At 41.8% G+C, this 13,568-nt stretch overlaps 1 protein-coding gene across 1 annotated transcript in view; it reads left to right on the forward strand.

The window, feature by feature from the left end:
- The window catches only part of VRK2 (VRK serine/threonine kinase 2), a gene marked incomplete at its 3' end in the record, with an annotated part of 64,529 nt that overhangs the window by 16,034 nt on the left and 34,927 nt on the right, over positions 1 to 13,568 (forward strand). The window contains exon 8 of the mRNA XM_081333468.1: positions 9,350 to 9,482. Within this exon, the coding sequence (XP_081189594.1) occupies positions 9,350 to 9,482 (133 nt within the window). The remainder of the gene's footprint in view (positions 1 to 9,349; positions 9,483 to 13,568) is intronic.

A 13,568-nucleotide genomic window follows, 5' to 3' on the forward strand; every position in this document is an offset into this window, starting at 1 on the left:
ATTGGAACACTGATATTAGTCTTTTTTTCCAGAGAGACTTCTACTGTTTTCTTGGCTGTTAAGCTCAAGCTCAATTCATATGTGTTCCACAAAACACAGCAGTGTAATATGAGAAGCTTTCCTTCCCTTGATGAAAGAAAGTATAATGCAGAGGACTATTAATGAATGAACATTTCGACAATTTCTAGCAATGTTATCCTGTAGCAGAGGGAATGCCTTGCAGAGGAAAATCAGCACTGGACAAGCTGTTTTCTAAGAAGCTTGTTTCTCATGACTAATTTTCTTGTTAAGGCACTCTTTAATATCTGAAGGTATGTCCTTTGAAAGCTACTAATCCATTCCAGTTTTTGTTATTAAGCTTGAGTATTCTGTAACTCTGTTCTGTTGCGGTAAAATGAGGGATAGTTGCTTTGTATGCCAAGGATTCCAGATTCAATCCCTCATATATCAAGGTAGGGCTGAAAAAGAATGTAGACTGAAAAATCAACTACTGTTTTTACAGCGGCTTAATTTATATTTCATACAAAGCCTCAAAGTGATCATAGTTTGTTGAATAAGTCACAATTGGCTGGGTTCACGTAATACACTATTCGTCTGTTATGATCTACAGACAACAGTGACTAAACCAAATCTAAATTAGCCACATTATGGATTAGTATAATACATGAACCAAATCTAAACCAAATCTAAATTAGCCACATTATGGCTTAGTATAATACATGAATTCAATATCAAGAATAATGAATTTGTGGAACCCTTGCTCTAGTCTGGTATAGATCTGTGTCCCTTAAGTATCCACAACAGTTGATCTTCCCTACTTCCCTTGAAAATAAAAATATGTCTTTCTGCAACTTCCTAGACTGCTGATTTCCTTATCTACACTCCTTTAGGAGTGATGTCATCATCATCTTCCCTTTAGCCTTAATATTCCTCTCCTATTCTTGGTAGACTAGGTTAAATAATTGCTCCCTTGTACATGAGATAATTGTATGGAATCCTTTTGTTCCATGCTCTAAATTGCTTGTCATTTAAATAAATTTAAATAATGGGTGGAGTTTGGGCTTGGGTGCAATATATAACAAAACCCTCTCCATGTCAAAATTACACTGAATTTAGGCTGTGTCTTGAATTGATAAGCTCAGTAGTACAGTTGCTCCAGTCAATTCCATTAAGTTGTGTTTTCCATCACATTGATTTGATGCATTATTGTCTTCTGGCTTGGCTAGGTTGACTTCTAAGCAAAATGAATCCACCAAAAAACACAAGTGTAAATGGAGGCAGTCAGGCTGACAGAGCTTTTTGCCTTGACTGAGAATTCTAGATGCTGCTTCCAGACTTTAGTCTTTGTATCATAATCTGTACAGATCTGTTGGATGAGACATGCACTGATATAATCTTAAAAAAACTGTCCCATGAAATAAAAGCACCATGCTCCTGGTGCCACATTCTCAATATGCATAGAAGATGCTGCAAGAAGAAATGATATTTTAAAACCTGCCACTTCAGCCATCCCAAGATTGCAAAACATGCCTGAAGCCCAGAGAGGAGCTAATCGTTTTAATGGAATCGGTTACAAGATAACTTGATTATTTCCCTTTGGCTTTGAAAAAAAGAAAAAGATCAGAGAAAGAGCATCAAGAGCAACATAATTAAATTAAGAGCAAGGTCATTTCTTGTAATGCTCATATTTTTTAGGACAGGAACTCGCCTCTGAAAAGGACACAAAAATAGTTAAGGAGGGATATAAAAAGTAGTTTCTTCAGCATAGTAAAGGTAAAGTAGAACTGTTTCCCCTTTCCTCTTTCCCAACTCACAGCACCCGCATACTGGCTGTGTGGGAAAGCAGTTATTTCAAACTTTGTTGGGTATGTAAAGTGTAAGGATAATCTCAACTTTTGCTAAATAGTTTCCCATTAAGGTGCAAAAGTCATTTTAAAGTTCTAAAAAAAATCATTGTTGAATTTTGCATTGTTAAAGTATTTCCTTCATCATATGTATTTGTAAATGGTCTGGACTCTGACTGGGCAGAGTCTGGCGGAGGTGACACGAGCAGTCTTGGTGATGTTATCTGGGAAGAGTTCGATCTGTGACTCCAGAAGATGTGGACAGGATTATGGGGAGGCTGAGCTCCACCACATGTTTATTGGACCCGTGCCCATCCTGGCTGGTTTATGTGGCTCGGGAGGGGACACGAGGCTGGCTCCAGGCAGTGATAACTGCTTCTTTGAGTGAGGGTAGCTTTCCCGCCGCCTTGAAGGAGGCGGTGGTGAGGCCCCTCCTCAAGAAGCCTGCCCTGGACCTGGCTATTTTGAACAACTATCGTCCGGTCTCCAACCTTCGCTTTCTTGCGAAGGTTGTTGAGAGCGTGGTGGTGCATCAGCTCCCTCTGTTCCTGGAGGAAGCTGATTATCTGGACCCGTACCAATCGGGCTTTAGGCCCGGGTACAGCACGGAGACGGCATTGGTCGCACTGATGAATGATCTCTGGCGGGCTCGGAACGGGTTGTTCCTCTGTCCTAGTCCTATTAGAACTCTCAGCGGCTTTCGATACCATCGACCATGGTATCTTACTGCGGCGTCTCAGGGGGTTGGGAGTGGGGGGCACTGTTCTCCAGTGGTTCTCCTCCTACCTCCTGGGACGGTCGCAGTCAGTGCTGGCAGGAGGGCAGAGGTCGGCCTCGAGGTCTCTCGTTTGTGGAGTTCCTCAGGGGTCGGTCCTCTTGCCTCTCCTGTTCAACATCTATATGAAGCCACTGGGTGAGATCAATCGTGGTTTTGGGGTTGGGTATCATCAGTATGCTGATGATACCCAGCTCTTCATCTCCACCCTAAACCACCCCAGTGATGCCCTCGATGTGATGTCCCGTTGCCTGGAGGCGGTTCGGGTCTGGATGGGGAGGAACAAGCTTCGGCTCAATCCCGACAAGACTGAGTGGTTGTGCGTGCCGGCATCTCGGGAAATTCAGGCTATTCCATCTTTAACCATGGGGGGTGAGTTATTACCCCCCATAGATAGGGCTCGCAACTTGGGTGTCCTCCTGGATTCACAGCTCAATCTGGAAGATCATATAGGAGCTGTGACCAGGGGGGCTTTTGCCCAGGTTCGCCTGGTGTGCCAGTTGCGACCGTATCTGGACTGGGATGCCCTGCGTAGAGTCACTCATGCACTCGTGACCTCTCGTATAGACTACTGCAATGCTCTGTACATGGGGCTGCCCTTGAGGACCACTCGGAGGCTTCAACTGGTGCAGAATGCGGCCGCGCGAGTTGTGATGGGGGTCTCCTGATACTCCCATGTAACACCTCTATTCCGCGAGCTGCATTGGCTTCCAGTTGCCCTCCGGGTGAGATTCAAGGTGCTGGTGATTACCTATAAAGCCCTAAATGGCATGGGTCCGGATTACTTATGGGAGCACCTGCTGTCGGCCTCTACTTCCCTTCATCCTTTGCGCTCCCACAGAGGGCCTCCTCAGGGTGCCACCGGTCAGAGAGTGCCGGCTGGCGGCCCCCAGGGGGAGAGCATTCTCTGTGGGTGCGCCAGCCCTTTGGAATCAATTACCGGTTGAGCTCTGGATGGCTCCTGGCCTTCGCTCTTTCCGCCCTGATCTGAAAACTTACCTATTTGAACAAGCCGGCCTGGTCTAATGGGTTTGGGGTATTTTAATTAGTAATTTTTAATCATTTATTTTAATGGGCTAGTTCTATTTAATCTTATTTTTAACTTTTGTATATTGTATTTTTATTGCCCTGTACACTGCCCTGAGTCCTTCAGGAGAAAGGGCGGTATAGAAATAAATAAATAAATAAATAAATAAATAAATAAATAAATAAATAAATAAATAAATAAATGTATGTATGTATGTATGTATGTATGTATGTATTTTTGATGGGTACCATTTTTGCCCTTCATTAAGAGCCATATAATATTTATTTATGAAATTTATATGCTGCCAGTTTCATTCATCTACTATCCATTAATGCTTTGAAAGACTTCATTGAATGAAGGTACAGCAACGATGTAAAATTAGAGGGACGTATGCAGCCCACAGAAGCTTTGAGTGCAATGCTCAGAGGTCCCCAGAAGTTGCATCTAATTGTAACTTTTAGGAGCTGTGACCAAGGGGGCCTTCACTCGGATTCGACTGGTGCGCCAACTACGACCTTATCTGGACCTGGATGCCTTACGTACAGTCACCCATGCACTTGTGACCTCTCGCCTTGACTACTGTAACGCTCTCTACATGGGGCTGCCCTTGAGAGCCACTCGGAAGCTTCAGCTGGTGCAGAGTGCAGCTGCACGAACACTTTTGGGGGCCTCCCGATACTCCCATTTCACACCTCTCCTCCGTGAGCTGCACTGGCTTCCGGTTGCCTTCCGAGTGAAATTCAAGGTGCTAACAATGACATACAAAGCCCTACATGGCATGGGTCCGGATTACCTACGGGAGCACCTTCTGCCAACGTCAACACCCCTCCGTCCTGTGCGCTCCCACAGAGAGGGCCTCCTCAGGGTGCCACCGCTCAAAGAATGCCGGCTGGTGGCCCCCAGGGGGAGGGCATTCTCAGTGGGTGCGCCAACCCTCTGGAACTGCTTGCCTACCGAAATCCGGATGGCCCCCGACCTTCGCACCTTCCGGCGCGACTTAAAAACTTACCTGTTCCAGCAGTCCGGCCTGGCCTGATAGCTCTTGGGGTTTCATTTGTTTTTACTATTGTTTTTACTATTGTTTAACTGTATACCTACCTTGCTCTGTACACCGCCCCGAGTCCCTCGGGAGAAGGGCGGTATAAAAAAACAAATAAAATAAATAAATAAATAAATAAATAAATAAACTTTTAACATGACAGAAATATAAAATTATCAAACATAAGAATATAAGAAGACATACTCACATAGACATCATGTTCTTTTTTGAGGCAAGCAGAGTTATACAGTAGCATAGAAAAACTGTAAAAATAGTAAGCAAAACAAATCAAAAGCAATGTTCTGTACCAGCCTGCTACCGGCCCTGCAGAAAAGGCAGGGACAACCCCTTTTACAAGAAGGCAAGAGGCTGGAACTAAGCCTGCCAAATTTATGGACACAAAAGCAAACAGAACAAGACACGAACCATGAAACAGGAGCTATTCAAACGGTTGCCTTCAGCAAACCAGCCCTCCCACGCATTCCCCTTTTAAACAGTTCAGGGCGTGGCTTCTCTCTGCCTCCTTCCGAGGTGCCCCATTGCCTTCCTCTGTTTACTCCTGATTGACTGCCTCCTGCGTCGGGCGTCCTTGAACAGGGCCAGCTGTGGGTCATCTTCATCCACGCTGTCAGGCTCACACAGCTGGGTCTGCGTAGTAACCAGATGGGAGGGGCCTGGCTGAGGGCTCTCATCAGCAAGCTCTCCAACACCCTCAGCAACCTCTCCAACACCCCCCTCCTCCTCCTCTGAATCGTCCGACCCAACTGCCCAACCCACAGGCTGACCCTGAATCACAACAAGCAAGAGATAAAGAAAAGGAAATCTTAATCAGGTTCATATTGACACCATTCACTGTATTCCTTCATACCTTCCAGCTACACATACATCAGTTCATAAACTTTTTTTCCTTATCTTTTTCTTTTTTGAGGATCTTAACAACAGTATCCAACCCTGACTTCTTTGATACTTTTTAGAATAGTTTTTCATGTTGGTCACTAACTTTGGTATTGAATTTATTATTACTACATGTCTCTTAAGTGATATGTTCGTATCACTGTTCTTATGTAAACATAATCAAGTCGTATAAGAGGGCTAATTGATGGGATGCAGACAATAGTGAGCTCGTGACCTCTCGCCTTGACTACTGTAATGCTCTCTACATGGGGCTTCCCTTGAAGACCACTCGGAGGCTCCAACTGGTACAGAATGCGGCCGCGAGAGTTGTCTTGGGAGTTTCCCGATACTCCCATGTTACACCTTTGCTCCGCGAACTGCATTGGTTACCAGTTGTCTTTCGGGTGAGGTTCAAGGTTTTGGTTACGATCTTTAAGTCCCTACATGGCATGGGTCCGGGATACCTCAGGGACCACCTGCTGCCGGCATCACCTCCCCTCCGCCCTGTGCGTTCCCACAGAGAGGGCCTCCTCAGGGTGCCGCCAGTCAGGGAATGCCGACTGGTGGCCCCCAGGGGGAGGGCCTTCTCTGTGGGCGCTCCGGCATTATGGAACCAACTGCCGGTGGAGCTCCGGATGGCATCAGACCTCCGAACTTTCCGTCGGGGCCTGAAGACCCACCTGTTTGAAATAGCTGGTCTGGCCTGACGGGGGATTATGGGTTTTTACTGTTGTTTTAAATTTGTATTACTGTTTTAACTGGGCATGGGTTTAATCTTTTTTTAATTTTTGTATTGTCTTTTTTTATATATGCCCTGTGAACCGCCCTGAGTCCCTACCAAGGAGAAGGGCGGTATATAAATCAAATAAAACTGAAACTGAAACTGTTGTTGTTTCGGTGCTTTCAGGTCACCATTGACTCCTGTACAAGTCCTGCAGTTTTCCTGGCAAGATTTCAGAAGTGGTTTACCTTGCCTCCCTTGTAGGGCTGGCCTAAGGTCATTTAGCTACGGCAGAACTAGACCTCAATTACTTGGATTTTAATCATATACCTGGTTTGCAAGGTATTATTTAAAGATCCTTGCTTGTATGGAAGAGTATGCACACGCTGGGTTTTGGTTGCACATACAACAAGAAGCCCAAATTTTGCCATAACTGATCATACTGTCCATATCATTCACAAGAAATGTTGCATGTTGTGTAATCTAATGTACTTTTCTCTTAATTGGTTATATTAATTGAATGTTGAATGAAAGGGAATTAAATTACACTTTTATCCTGGTTCTTCATCTCTGCTCTGTTATTTAAAGAATGACCTTTGAAACACCATTCGTAGCTTGGCCCAATAAGAGATGCACATCTGTGATTTACTGGGGTGTAAGTACAAGTGTAAAAAGTGATACTTTTCTATAACATTTTTTCTTTCTTTCTGGCTTTCCATTTGTATAATACGTACTTCCAAGATCTTTATTTTTTGTTTCTTATTATTTTGCAAAATTAACCTGTGGAATTTACATGAAATACTGCAACAATCACTAACTTGGATGGTTTTAAAGCAAGATGGGTTAAATTCTTGAGAACAAGCCTGTCAAGAGCTGTAATCTTAAAAAGTCTAAGACAGGATCCCCCTTGTAGACTTTAAAGTATACAGATGTTGTTCTGCCAAACTAATAATAGTGATAGCAGGCTTTATTCACCCTGATGTAATGGGTAAGGCTAGAAGTTACTAAGGAGGAAATGCTAAAGTTGTCGAGTCGAGAATAGTATGCTTCTAAACACCAATTGCAGGGGAACAATGGTAAGAGAAAATACATCTCCATCTTTTACCTGCAACCAGTTGGCTTCTGTAAAAAACAAAATATCATACTAAGATGGGTATTTTCCTGATCTGTCTGAATTATTATTGCCCTAATTCTTATAGTGGATTGAAATATGAAATATGAAGTGCAAATAGTATACTTCCTTCCAAATTTGATGTTACACATGTGGCAATGGAAAACATTCCATTGGAGAAGAAGGTGAAGAATATGCCAAAACAGGACTTTTCTCTTTCCACACTTGGCCATCTGTTCCTTGTTTCCAACTCTTACTCTACCCTACAAACAAAATGTTTTGAAGTAAAGGTCTTGCATTCTGCGATAGTTTATAAGTTTAAATTGTTTTATTTTATAATTCTATGTTTATATGTTAATATTAACATGGTTGTCTATTAAATAGAAAAACTTTAATTAAAAAAGAAAATCCTATCATAAATATATCAAGGTGATTTTTCTCATTGAATGTAAGTGCGATAAGATAAAAATAAGATGTTAAGAGGTCAGTTGGTATTAAATAATAATAAACCTTTATTGTCAAAGTACAACATGTGTACATTGAGATTAGCTGAGCCTTCCCCCCCGTGCTCTCTCCCCCCAACACACAGTGACAACAAACCCTCCATCCCACCACACTATGTGAACCAACTACACCACACACCGGCCTCCTAAGTCAATTCTGCATAAGATTATGTCCCATTTAAAAGCCTAACAGCCCACGGATAAAAGCTATTTTTCAGCCTGTTGGTACGGCTGGCTATATTCCTATATCTCCTACCGGATGGTAGGAGAGTAAAGAGATACCGTCCAGGGTGTGAGTCATCCCTGAGACTCTTCCTCACTCTTCCAAGGCAACGAGCCATGGCGATGTCATCCAGTGGTGTCAGGGAACAGCCCACAATGTCTTGTGCTGTGCTCACCACCCTCTGTAATACTTTCCTATCCGCGGCTGTCAGACCAGCATACCAAACCACAATACCATACGAGAGGACGCTCTCTATAGTAGACCGGTAAAAGAGGGTCATTAGCTGTTGTTCTACCCTGTTCTTCCGCAAGACCCTAAGAAAGGGTCTTGCTTAGGTTTCTGTTCTTGGATTACTGTTTTGTTTTAATTTTGCTTCTCACTACCCCTCCGCTTTATGTCCAATTCTTGAAGACTACTTGGACAAGTTCCTGTGGTTTTCTTGGCAAGGTTTTTCAAAAGTGGTTTGCATTGCCTTCTTCCTAGGGCTGAGAAAAAGTAACTGGCCTTAGCTGGGCTTGTACTTAAGGCAGGACTAGAACTCAATTTGTCTTGTTTTCTAGCCTGATGCCTTAATTACTACACCAAACTGGCACTCTGTTTTGTTAATCTCTGCCAAATCTAGGTGTTGCAGAATCCACCATTTTAGGATGATACTGCCTTCATTTTGGGGGATTGTAATGTCTTAGAAAATTTCTGAAAAACATTCATTCAGTTGTAGAAAACTGTATTCCTCTATAATGCTTTCTAGGGAGGAAATTGGTAGGTTATCACAATGGGTATTTGTGAAACTTTTTCTTATGTTCTTGCCTGTAGCTGAGCCTATTTTGAACTTGTTGCAGGGCTGGCTGTTAAAAGGTGGGATCTGTATGTGAGTGTGTTTGTGAGAAGGAGAGCTCCCATAAGCAGCATGAAGAAAGATAAAATATATATTGCATTTTATGATGTCTGGATGCCCACCTGGAGAGACAAAATGTGATTTTATTCTGTATTACTTGGAAATAAGGCAGCGCATAGAAGGCACACAACTTAGAAGGAGAAAGTAGCTGTTAATAGCCCCCAGATGTACATATTTTATCCTGAGGTGCAATTTGGCTTAATAAAATGCAGATCTAACAGTGTCCTTAAGCCACCATTTTCTTCTGGCTTAATTAGAAAGGTTATACTTTTTCAGAGGACGAAAGCATTATTCATGTCTCTGCTCATGTCTTCCAGGTTTATCTTGCTGATTATGGACTCGCCTACAGATATTGTCCCAGTGGGAACCACAAAGAATATCACGAAAATCCTAAAAGGGGCCATAATGGGACAATGGAGTTTACCAGTATAGATGCACACAGGGGAGTAGGTTAGTTTTTTCATCTTCACTCCCCCTTCCTTCTCCCCACTTTCAAACACGTGGGAGTTGGGTCTCAGTAAAGCTGAAGTGGCTTTTGCATGTGATAACTTTCTGTCCTATTAAGATGAATATAATCATTTGTGCAATTGTGAAAGATAAATCTTTTTTTTTTTTGCTCCTGAGAATATTTTTAGAATCTTTCACTATGGAGTTTCTACTGTGTGCTCCATAAGTTAGAAGCCAGTTCCATGCTCCATGTGGGTTGCCGATCTGTAAAAAGAACGATTGATGGTCTGAATGATAAGCACTGAACCATACAACTAGAAGTCTCTTAATATTATTTTTATTTATTCAATATATTTGCCTCCCTTTTTTCGGAAGTTCAAGGCAGCTGAAAATACTCCCTCCAAGTTTTATCCCACAGCTACATCCCCTAGATTAGTCTGAGAGATAGTGATTGACTCCACATATGTAGAGTTCAGAATAGCTACTTTATTCTTTCTATGCCTATTTCACAGGAATCTCCCCAGACTGGCAGTTTCTGCCCAGGAAAGCCAAGATAAGGCTCAAAGGCATTGCTCTCTTCTGTATATGTAATAAGTCCAGAATAAGTCCCCACTTGAATCCTCTTCCCAACTCGGGTGGTTTCTCCCCAACATTAGCCTGAATTTCTCCAATACCTTCAACTTGGGTCTTCCCACTTCAGCAAAAGAGATTTTTACGTAGTGTGGTGCCAATTATTGTGGCCATGCTGATTGGGGACTGTGAGACTTGTAGTCAACTACAATTGACCCTTATATGCATGAAAGCCTACATTAAGTTGATCCTTAGGCCACCTGTCTTTTCTTTTCCAAGTACTCCGTGACTAAATTATATCTTTCTGAAATCTCTTGGTGTACAGTAAGTCTCACTGCCTAGATAGTTTTTTACATATTTAAAACGTTATTTTAATTAAAAATTGGAAACTGACATGTTGAAAAGCACCACACACTCACATAATTTTTTCACCCTTAGAGGACTGCTGAACTTCCTTAGAAAACCAAATGGGCTGTATAAAGATTATTAGAACATATAAATAAGGATGGCTGCATCCTACTGATTGATTGATTGATTGGTTATTTATTTACAGGACTTATATGCCACTTATACAGTGACTTTTGTCAGATCATGACAATCCACAAAAACATGGTTAAGAACAAAAGTACTCTTTCCTGCCAGTTCAAACCTCCTTGCAGCTCAACTCCCATCCTATCCCAATGCTCAGGGGAACAGCCACGTCTTTAAAGCCCCCCAGAAGGCTAATTAAGGGTAGGGATCCCGCTGAGCTTGGGTGCGAGGCTGTTCCAAGGGGCTGAGGCAGTCATGAAGAAGGCATGCCTCCAGTGTTGCATCGGATGGGAACATTTAAAGGAGAAGACGTGTTGAAAATTCACCCATTTATTCCGGCGGAGGGGGGGGATTGGATAAGGAAGGGGTAGGATGGAGTGCTAGGGGGAAGTGGCTGATAGTATACTGTACTTGGTCATGACAACCTCTTTTGAACAAATAATTCCTCTCTTCCCAGAGGCATTTTGTTCAAGAATCCGCAATATGTTTTCAAAATTTCAAAAGTATTTATGAGATCAAAAATGTGGATTCCAAATGTGGTTTGATTGATTGAATTTGTTTAAGTTCACATAATATGCTACATTATTGTTCATTCAGTGAGCTGTTGTCAAGTACATAACAGATAGATATTATCTGTGAAACATAGACATTGTCTCATCAGCAGCTGTGGAGGAGAACTGGTTTCCTGATACTCATACTATTTCGATTGCCCTTGTCAATAGATTTGAATTCTAAGGCAACCAACAACATAATTAAAAAGTTTAAATACAGGTCAGCCTCATTTAACAACAGTAATTGCAAACAATTTCTGTTGCTAAGCAAAGCAATCGTAAAATGTAGTATCATGTAACTGTGTCGTTTAGCAGTGGAAGTTGCAACACTTCCAGTTGCTGTCATTAAACGAATCCTGAAATGTTGTTAAATGTGAAATGTCACTATTTGCAATCACCTGCTGGCTTCCCCACTGACTTTGCTTGTAGGAAGCTGGTGAATAAAGGTGCAAATGGTGAGCATGTGACCTTGCAGTGTCGTGATTATCAACTGTTCACCAAACACCTGGATGGTGATCACATGGTCATGGGATGCTGTGACCGTTTTAAGTATGAGGAGCAGTTGTAATTTTCACTTGTTCAGTATCATCTTAAATTCAAATGGTCATTGAACAGCCACTGAATGGTCATTAAGTAAAGACCTTCTGTATATGTGGACTAACATATACATATATGCACAATATCACTTCTGAAATATATGTTAAAGGACTATAGCAGGGGTAGGCAACCTTGGCTCTTTGATGACTCATGGACTTCAAGTCCCAGAATTCCTGAGCCAGCTGGAAGTCCACAAGTCATAAAAGAGCCAAGGTTGCCTACCCCTGGACTATAGCATTTACACAAAGCTTCCAGAAACTTAGAATTTAGTCATGTTTCTAGAGAACAGGCTGGAGAGGTAAGCTTCCCTAGTGGGGATTGTTTGTATACATTGAGCCTAAAAACAAGGCTGTTCCGCAACCAGAGTTAAATGGTTTGATATAAAGCTTCTCAGCGTGTCCAGTATACACAAACAGTAGGAGCACGCATCTCTTTCACATGCTGTCTCCTCCCTGACTAGTATCCTACCTCATACCAAACATTCAACCACAAAACTTGCTAAACTTACAGTCCATCATTTTGCTCTTACTAGACGTGATGATTGTTTCATTTACTTCTTTATCTTACACTGAATCTGTGGGTAAGATTGGTCTTTCATATTAAACCAATTCTATTTCTCTCATTGTTCTATAAGCTATGTGAAGTGTTAACTTAAAAAAAACTTTTTCTGGTAGGCTTTCATATATCTTACTTATTTAAACTCAGTTTGATGGTATTGGAAACACATTTGCAGGTAAATTACATACATAGTCCTTTTATTGGGTATTGATTATACTGCCTTGCATTCCAAGGCAGACTTAATTCAACAATTCCCTAATTAGTTAAAGTCATAACCTGTGTCTTGTATTCATTTACCATTAATTAAACCTCAGCTGTTTATTACCCTGCAGTCCAAATTCAATAGCCAACCCAAAGAGCCATACAAAAGGAGTGGAAGGTCAATATTGAAAATATATGGTATGGCATAGGTGTCCCTCTCCCCCCCCCCAGCTTGCATTGCTTGCAATCAATAATGGTCAATGCAACACGACTTTCTTAGTTGCTATGTCAGCAAGACACAAAGTCAATTCTCATGTTATGCTAGTATGAAAAAATAAAAGTGATTATTGGCAAAGTTTGACTTTTCTTTGAGATTCTTGGTCTCTTTCAATACTACCTAGAAATACTTCCTGCTGTGCCTACGTATATGACATTTATCTGTTTCTTTCTTCATTGTCCACCTCTGTATGACTTCCTTTAACTGTCTCACAGTTCACATTCCAGCTTACGTCAGTGTAACTCAGTCTTCTCCAAATTTTTTGAACTTCAACAAATTTCCAGCTAGCAAGTCACTCGTGGTACAAAATGCAGAATTTCTTTTGTATCCCTCATCATCTGCAGCTCACTTGAAGGGAGGAGGAGGGGAGTTGTTTCTGCAAACATTTGTAGTTGTTAATAGCTCCTGAACTGTTATCTTAAACTAATACTTTCTAACGAGTTTTACTTGGTGCAAACAACTATATATTATTGCTTTTTCTATTAAAAGGACCATTGACCATGTAATGTAGAAGGCCTTGATAATTTGCCAGTACTGTTAAGACCTGCAGTCATTTAAGGCTGGTCATTAGGAAAAATGAAATGGGACTTTTGTGCCTCTCTGATGCTGAAACAATTGCACTGTTTGACCTGCTAGAAGCATTTTGGACTAAAGAAGCTGTAATGACCAAGCAGTTCCTGACCTGGACAATGGGGATAAAGAGAATGAGAATCTGTTAAGTCTATTGATGATCTGTTTTTTACTGTTTGTTTTTTTAGAGCTGGGGAATTATTGTTTGCTGAAAAGCAGTTTTATGCAGAATTA

Source organism: Vipera berus, assembly GCF_964194415.1.
Source record: "Vipera berus genome assembly, chromosome: 1".
NCBI lineage: Eukaryota > Metazoa > Chordata > Lepidosauria > Squamata > Viperidae > Vipera > Vipera berus.